This window comes from Nelumbo nucifera, chromosome 8 (assembly GCF_055504915.1).
Source record: "Nelumbo nucifera cultivar China Antique chromosome 8, China Antique-T2T, whole genome shotgun sequence".
Taxonomy (NCBI): Eukaryota; Viridiplantae; Streptophyta; class Magnoliopsida; order Proteales; family Nelumbonaceae; genus Nelumbo; species Nelumbo nucifera.
The window spans coordinates 44,057,473-44,066,653 of NC_142656.1; the positions used below are offsets into that span (position 1 = coordinate 44,057,473).

The 9,181-nt window shown below is 34.3% G+C and overlaps 1 protein-coding gene across 1 annotated transcript; it reads left to right on the top strand.

The window, feature by feature from the left end:
* Nucleotides 1–1,771: 1,771 nt before the first annotated feature.
* On the top strand, nucleotides 1,772–4,616 carry LOC104611389 (4/1 protein short form protein). Its single transcript, XM_010278408.2, has 8 exons — nucleotides 1,772–1,856; nucleotides 1,980–2,085; nucleotides 2,433–2,488; nucleotides 2,632–2,709; nucleotides 2,984–3,057; nucleotides 3,136–3,269; nucleotides 3,410–3,505; nucleotides 4,301–4,616. Exons 1-8 carry the CDS (start codon nucleotides 1,794–1,796, stop codon nucleotides 4,444–4,446), a joined length of 753 nt encoding a protein of 250 aa, XP_010276710.1. The 5' UTR covers nucleotides 1,772–1,793; the 3' UTR covers nucleotides 4,447–4,616.
* Nucleotides 4,617–9,181: the final 4,565 nt, after the last annotated feature.

Genomic DNA, 9,181 nt, shown 5'->3' on the forward strand with positions numbered 1-9,181 from the left:
TTTTTAGGGATTAGGATGCTACGTGTATGGATTTTAAGAGAGTAGAGTTATCACTTTTTTTGTGAGTGGATAGAATTTTTAAGAGTGAGAGTTTAACCTCTTTTAAGATTCTGTATATATATATATATATATATATATATATGTTAAAGCAAAAGAGTACATCATAGGTTCCCCTTGCACAAAATGGAATCTCGAGGTCCCCTCTTTCATATTTGCTACTAAACATCTAACTATTTATGACAGCACCATTATATAAAACAAAAATAATAATGACACAAGTCCTCTCTCTCTCTCTTGGAGCCTAAGTCAAGTCAAGTTCGGGATAATCTATACTAGTCCTGACTCAATAAACTCTTATTGATTTATTTATTTTATAATTTCTCTCTCACTCTCCCTCACCCTCTCTCCTCTCAAGCCCAATATTGAGGGTTGTCAATGGGTCATGTAGGTTTGGGGTTGCCTGTACCAATCTCGTCTAATAGTAAATAAACATTTATTTATTTATTCAACTTATTAAATTATTCAATAAATTAATAATTTACTAATAAATCATACAATCCGCAAGCCTAATATTTAGGATTGTCAATGGGTTAGGTTTGGTTGGGGATAGCTTGTACCAATTTTGTCCTAATAATAAACTATTTATTTATTTATTTTACTAAATTAAATAAATTATTATCCATAAATGTAAAATTTTGTCTATCTCTCACCAACTTATATGTTTTGGGTTACATCAGATTCAGATTTAAATTGAAAAAAAAATTAAATGTATAAAAAATGTCTATAAATATAAATTATTTTCTCTTTCTTTCCAAGTTTGATATTTCGGGTAATCCATCATAGTTCTGATATCAATTCAGATTTTCACAAAAATATTTTCAAATTTATATTTATAAATATTATATAATCTCTCTCTGCTTTCTCTTTGAGTCCAATGTTTGGGGTCATTGAACCTTAGATTAAATTCAAAATTAAATTGCTTTCGGTTTCGAACTTGAAATATAAGCCTAAGACCGAACGAGGCCAAACCTCATTCTATGCATTTGCTTTTCTATATAAAATATGTATCATATTATAAGCGGGGCTTGTGTAGAACCTAATGTTATAAGAGTGAGAGGATAGGGATGACAATTTTTCCCATCCCCACTAGATACCTAACCTCCTCGACCTAATTAGGTCAAGGATGGAAACCACCTTTGAAAAACAGGTACAAGGATTAGGATTAATAGATACCCAATCAGGGATAATGATGGGGATGGGGAGTGAAGTCCCTTCTCGACTCCGATTATATATATATATATTATAATTTTTTAAATATATAAATTTATAAATACTAGTCTAAGAGCACAAGTAAATATCAACCATACATGCACGAGACCAAAGGAAGTAATAATAAAGTAAATATTTCATAATTATATTTATTTATTATGTACATATATTAAAAAGTAATGAACTCTTAATTTTTTTTTATTTCAAAAAGAATGGGATTAAATCCAAATCCGGTCCGAGTCTGATGCGATTCGGATTTTTTAAACCTGATCGGATTTGGATGTCAATTTTCACTAACCGGATCGGGCCCTTACTGTGCGCAGTGGTTACATAACCAATCATGAGTGGACGCGTCAACTCTCCGTATAAATGAGACCCACATCGATCTGTACGGGATGAGTACTGACGTGTTCAATCGTCAATCGTCTTTCTAGCAGATCCGGAGTTTTTTAACACGAGTCTGTGCATCGCACGCGTCTATTTTAGTTTGAAAACCACGGCAAAGTACACTTCGAGGAACAAAAATGGCGGCAACCAGTGACGAACAGATGGAATCTCTGCTCTCTGGTTTCGATCAAATATACGAGGTGAGGTCTAGTTTTGGGTTTATAACGATTCCTCGCGTCATTCGGATGAACGTTCAGTGACTGTTTTCAAGTACAGTTTATTTAATGGTGTGATATGGTTTCGTTCTCGAATGGTGGTTGCAGGACTTCAAAGCTGGTTTAACAGAGATCCAATCGCTGAAATCGAACTTTACTGCCGAAGTTAAGAGGCGAGAAGCTCTTGAAATCACTTGCAACAGTCTGAAACTAGGTTTGTCGTCGTTTGTCTGCCAGATACATGTTTTAATTACAGTAACTGTCACTTGTAGATCCATGATTTTCGAAAAGTTATGTATCTCGAATGGTTGAAAGTTGAAACTTTAGAAGATCTCTGTTTGATTCGTTTCTGTTGTAGAATTGATTTCTTTTTTGAGCGATTTTTCCCCATCTCCAAGTGAATTATTGATTGTTTATGTTCTATCAATTATACCCTCCATATCTCTTGATTTGAAGGCTTTTATATTTCTTGTCTTCTTTTCTGTAAAATCACATCCTATATTGTTTTCTAAAGAGAACCTCATAAGATCTTATGTTTGAAGCAATTTATTATATCTGCAGATAATGAGCGTTTGACAAAGATGTATACCGAGTCCTTAAGCAAAGTAGCCGATCAGGTATGAGTTTTTGATCTTGCTTCATAAAAATAATAATTATTTTCTACCATGTCTGTCACGTTCAAGAGAAGGATTTAATCTTTAAAGAACTCCCTGTAGGACCCAGTATAGTCTAAATTGATCTATTCCTTGAGTTAAAACAGCTTGAACACCGTTCCAAGTGTCAAAGCTTGAAGAAGGAGCTGAAGAAACTGAATGATGAATATCTCAGCAAAGAAGATGTAAGTAGCTTCTGTCAGTACTCTGCAAAGAGGGAAAACAAATGTAATGCTTCATATTGTAGTGTTGCATAAAAATAATGTCTATTTCTTTTAGCCTCCCTGCTGCAATGTCCGGGGGGCCTAGACTATTCCACCAGTTGTTCCTATTAGAAGATCCTAGGTGAAGAACTCAGAGCAGTTGAGCGTCAACAGCATGAAAGTTCATTGTAAATTACCTAGGTTCATCTTATGGAATAATTAGGATGACATAGCATCAAGCTGAAAATTGCAACAGGAACATCAGAGGGCAATGCAATTTCTTAAACAAGAGCATGCTGCAAAGTATGGAGATCTAGAGAGTCAGATAAGGTAAGTGAATTTCTATCATAAAATTTCACTAAATCTATATTTTGCTTTCCTTCAAGATTGGACTTTACTCCTTGTTAGATGTTTTCTGCAACAACAAGCGGAAAATGAAGCAATGATCAAACACCTCCAGAGAGACTTAACTGCACATAAGACCCATATACAAACCCTAACCAACAAGCTGGAACAGGTTCAATCTGATATGGAATTGAAATGTAAATTTTAAAAGGATTATTTAGAACCTTCATTTTATTTATTTATTTATTTATTTATTTTTGCCAGTTTTTATAAACTGGAGGACATGGATAGAACTGCTGATATTTTTTTACTTCTATTCTTTTCTTCTTTATGAAAGATCATAACGAGATTCAGGATTTGAAAGACTGGGCCCTGGTTGAACAGGAAGAGAAAAATGATCTGAATAAGAAGCTCCAAAATGCAGAAAAGGAATGTAAGTATAACCATTTTGTTCCATAGCATTATACAAGCAGTGTTGCACAGACTCTCCCAAATGAAATGAATGAAGTGCGGTGTCAGACACGAGTACTCCGACATTCCATGAGGAGATATTCCCGATGCAAGACTATAATGGTTGTTCGACTTTGCATCGACTAAATCTGATTTCTTTTGTTTCTGTCATTGCTTATTTCTCATAATGTACACATCAAACGTCACTTTTCCTACAAAAGGGCTGAGCTGCTTTGAAGTGGTCTGGATAGGCCAAAATAGACAACCCTTCAAATGACAAAGCCGATTGGGGCTCTCAAGTGAGACCCACCTCAAAAGATAGAAGCCACTGTTTTTCAGCCACCCCAAATAGGCATCAAGTAGTAAAATTTAGAAACTTTATCCATAGGTTTATAATGTTAAAATTCAACAAAATATATTACATTCTAGATTTTAATAGCTTGCAATTGTTTGTAGTCATGTACATATGTCCTTGTGAGAAAAATGTCAGAATCTGATTCCCATGTCCATTAGTGCAACAGGCGACTTATGTACCTGATTTTTTAACCCACATATCAATCAGAAATGCCCATAAAAGACCTGTCGGTTTTCTTGTTCATAATGTAGACTGTTTTGGAACTTAACCCAACCTAGTTTGTATTAGCCAATTGTATCTCAAAGGCCAAAGTTAAACAACTTAAGACTTGCCTATGGACTTTCCCTTCCTAGAAGAGAGATAGAAATGTTAATTGGTTTTCTCTTTTTGGTGTAATATAAATAATTTCATGGCACGATGCAGTGATTATTAGCAGAGCAAAGCTGGTAGAAAAGCATCAAGACTCAACTTTGAACCATCATATCGAAACACTGAAGCAAAAAGTTATGAAACTAAGGAAGGAGAATGAGGTCTTAAAAAGGAAATTACTTGTCTCTGAAGAGGGTTAATGGGTTTCCATTTCAATGTCTTGCTTGTAGGCCGGGTGACTTCTAGCCTAGCAGTATCCCAAGATCTGAGGTCATGTGATTTTGTTTTTTCATTAGTTAACTGAAAATTTTCATTGTCATCTTGTAAGCTTTGACCTGAGATAAATGAATCAGAATCTCTTCAAGCTTAAGGGGATGTTCTCAATGTAAATGGCTTTTTTTTTTCAAAAAGAACTAAAGAAGTTAAGAAGTTCTGGGAAAATACAAGCATACTATTCTATCAGAATCTTCTATGTTATGTCATGGGAAATTCAACCATCTCAACTATCATTTCTTCTGAAGTACATGACTTACTGTAGCAGTGAAAATTTTGCAAAAGACAGCATATCCATGGAAGCTCAGAGTGCACAAATATTAAGGCACCTTCAGAAAATCAGCAGTTTCCAAATATCCCACTTGGATCTTTAATTTTTAATTCCTGAAGACTTTTGAAGATCAACAACCTTTCATGAATTACAAATGCTGATGATATCCATACTGTACTATGAATATATCTCAACACCGTTAAGGATCAATTAATAAGTAATTAAATGCAAAATAAATAATCAGTAACTAGAAACTTTGTTCTAAAAAATAAAGCAAAGCATGAAATTTTAAAAAATTATAATTGCAATTTGTAATAATAAAACCTTCACATTCAAATATAAAACCTACGATCATTCCTTTTATCTACCAAAAAACCTCCTATATGTTATTCTTTTAGTAAAAGTTAGGTCAACAAGGTGTCATGTATGGGCAATGAATAGGAAGTTGGGTTGATCAGGACCAAGGCCAGGCTTGATCCTATGATAAGGGCTATAGGTCGGGCACAAGCCTATACGATAAGTCTGGATTGGGCTTGTAGGCCTATAGATATATTACAATATAGGCCCAAGCCCGTACAAACCCCAAACGAGCCCAAGTTGTGTTAGGTTTCTGGCTTTTACTTTAGGTCCGAAGTTCATATCTTTACTGCCAAAGCATTTTCTATCGATAGGCCTGATGTTCATCTCTTATTGTCAAGGCATTGCTTTGGCTGTACAGGTTGTAAAGTCTCGAAAACCTGTCCCTACCCCAAAATCCTTCCTTTGAGCGAAAAATTCGAGTTCACATCTTTACCCCACAGCACATCCCCACTGTGTATTGGGGATATCTCCTGATGATGACATCATTGGTTCCCAATACACGGTGGGGATGTGCTGTGGGGCGTTGTGGGGCGGAGATGTGATCTTGAAAAATCCACCCCATAGGAGCGGGTGGGGGCAGGTACCTACCAGGCAGGGTAGAGATTGCCATCCCTAATGGTCAGGGTTTGGCTACACATGCAAAGCTATGGAATTGATTTACAAGGTGCCAACTAGCAGGTTGGTAAGGTCTCCTGCTAGTCGTAGTGGAGACTTTGGATCGAATACCCCACCTGCACCTGAATTGAGAGGGTTATGGGTTGGGGGATGGATTACCCTTGTTGTGTAGCCCTTCAAAAGAAATAAAAAAAAACGTGAAATTTTGAGTATATGGAAAGTCAGGGTGTCTCAAAAGCTTTGTGCTTTTACATGGAAATTTCTTTAAAGCAATGTTTTAAAAACTGCCACGGAACTAGAACCGTTCTGGCCACCAGTTTCCAGGTCAATGGTTCAACTGTCTGGTTTGAATGGACGGCCCATTCCAATTAAAAAATAAAAAAAATAATAAAATAAAAGGCCAAGACCCATTGAACAGGTTAAACGCATTGACAGTTCAATCACCTGGGTCAACGAGTCGCTGACCAATTCAATAATTTTTTATCAAAGACTGAGTTTGGAGTAAAACAGAACTGATTGCCTGGAAGGTTCTGGGCTGAATGGGCTAACCATACGAGTCAACGACAGTTCAAAAACATTGCTTCAAAGTTTGTGCAAAATGCTCTAACAATCAAAGCTTGTGCAAAACAAATATCTCCTAGGACTTTCGATGCTTCTATGTTGGGACTCGGGAGAGATTGAAACAATAGAACATGCCTTACTGTATTGTGATAATGTTCGATCTATGTAGTTAAAGAAGACTACGGTGTTGTATTTGTATGAATAAAGTTGAAGAAAGATTATGATTTTTCTTTTTTCTTTATCGGAATTCTGGTTTTATTTTGTCAAAGGTATATGCAACCTTGACAAGTGTCAAGTTAATTGGGTAGGAATGTTCAAGTCAGTGCAATTCAGCTGGAAACTGATTGCTTCAATCTACCTTACTTTTTTAAGAACACTGCGAATGTCCATATGGAATGTATTTGATGATTTGAGATGAGACTTGCTTTTATCTTTTCTGCAGTGTTTGCACCGTTCGTGTCAATTGGTCGGGTTAAGTGATAAGCTCACATGGGGACAACCTATAGGGTTAGGTCTAGGTCAGCCCTAATCATGTTTTGGGTTGGGTTCATGTTGAGTTTATGCTAAATTCAATTTGTTGACATTGAAGCATTGGAATATTCGTATATATGAGCTTGTTTTTGAGTATTAGTAAGTGTATACATGTTTTGTACATGGCAATTCTAGATAATGATAATGATAGCAATAATGTATTTAAAATTTTCTACAAAATTCATATATTTTTTATATTTTTTGTTTTTCATTATTAATTGAATGCAGATTGCAAAATCTGAATCTGATTATGTAAACACCTTATATTGGATTGCAAAGTTTTATGTATCATTTTAAACCTCACAATTAAATAAGAATTAAATTCAAAAAATGAGTATTTTACTCAAAAGAAAGTTATAGTTATTCATATTTTTAATAATAGTGTAAATATAGAATTATATATGTGTTCATTTTTTTTTATTTCCGTGTGTAAAGATAATTCTGTTATGTATACTTATTTTTTGTTTAATATGATAAATATATGATATTATACATGTGCCCAAATGTTTTTTTGTAAAATTTATGTATTTTTTCCTTTTTTGTGTTTTTATATTTTATTAATTTTTATTATTTAATAACGACACTAAAGGTTGACATATTTAACCCAAGAGTTGAACTATTGGTCTCCACGAAATAGGAAAATAATTTCATTTTTGTTAGTTTTAGATTATGTATTTCATTTTTATCATCAATAAAAATAATTCTTGTTTATTACACTTATTTTTTTAATTTGATTAATAAAAATATCATAAATATGTCTATTTTTTCTATATTTTTGTAATTTTCTATATTTATTTAATTTAAAAATGCTATTATCTAACTATGACTTGACGAGTTAACCAATTTAATACAAATGATTGAATTGCTTAGTCATCACTTGGATAAAGAATGGTTTTGTTTTTAAGTAGGTTTTAAAATATATGGGATTGCATTGTTAAGATTATTGGACATATATCTAATTAGTAGCATTTATTAGTGAAAAATTAACTTGAATATAAGATTTAATAAGAGAAAATGAGAGTTAATACCTTAAATATAAGACTTAATGAAAATGAATTAAATGAGATGGAAATCATTAATTGAAACTATATTTTCAACTTTCATAATTAGATATGGACTAAATACACAAATATGGGAATTTTAGTCAAGAAAAATTCCACACCCTCATTTATACTATAGAGTTCGGATCCTCTATCCCCTAGGGAGAAAATTTTATGTCCCATCCAATACATTTCGAACATGCATAGATCTTTCTACATTTGAAATTAACAGAGTCCAAACCTTTAATGGTAGTCAGGACTCCAAAAAGTGATGGAATGCATTTGAAATTTTGACAACCCGCCCAATCAAGCCTTTCATTCCTTCCTCTATCTCGAATTTGCCTTTCTCCCTCTTCTTTTTCTTCCTCCTCTCTCACATCTGGTTCCACCAGTGCCACTGACTGTCAAAGACTGTTGCTACCAACTGTTGGAGATCATGTTCAACTGCTCAATCCTCTCTCTCTCTCTCTCTCTCTGAATTACAAATTTTCAGGTTCTCAGAGGTGGCTGATCTCTTAGATAGTTGCTAGCTCGAAATCCATGGCAAGATACAAACAAGATTGCTGTCCCCAAGAATAGTCTACGAAACATACCTTGTATTGAAATTGGCGAAGAGCAGAAAAGGCCTCAACTTTCTCCAGAGTTTGTATCTGGATGCCTAATTGCCTCACCAACTATATACTGGAGTGGTTTTCAACCATGTACATAGCCGTAGGTTCACCTTGCAACCACCCATATTGTTGCCATCCATGTTACTAGGTCAACAAGAGGCACATCATTACCTTAGGAGGAGAAGATGGATGGGTGGAAATAGAGATGGATGAATTATTTAACGACATATAAAGGAGAAGATGGGGAAGTGGATATGACTATCATGGTGGTCACTGTATGTCTGGTCTTATTATCCAAGGAAAAGAGATTAGGCCTTAATAAAGTAAATAAATAATATAGGCTTTTCTTTTGCTCTACTCTATATATACCATATACCTTTTCATTTCAATGAATGTTACACATGGGAATTGAACAAGTATGTTTTGACAAAACCAATGTAAAATTCAGCTATATCATCTGTGCTTGTCATCCTTGTTCTTGATCCATTTGTGTTCTATGGATTCAAAAATTTCATCAAAGATGGAACAAATTGGATTGCAAGCCTGAAGTCCATTAAATTATTGTTGGTCAGCTTCACATCATTATACTAGAATTAAATAACATTGGCAATGTTTGATTAAAAAGATCGGTGTGGTTGTTTACTGATTGCTAATCGTCATTTAAAATCCCATA

Bases quoted from the DNA above. Each gene is read 5' to 3' on its own strand.
- LOC104611389 (XM_010278408.2), top strand. From the start codon at position 1,794: ATGGCGGCAACCAGTGACGAACAGATGGAATCTCTGCTCTCTGGTTTC. The intron at 2,489-2,631 runs GTATGAGTTTTT...GAGTTAAAACAG, and splicing joins TAAGCAAAGTAGCCGATCAG to CTTGAACACCGTTCCAAGTG. The intron at 3,506-4,300 runs GTAAGTATAACC...GGCACGATGCAG, and splicing joins CCAAAATGCAGAAAAGGAAT to TGATTATTAGCAGAGCAAAG.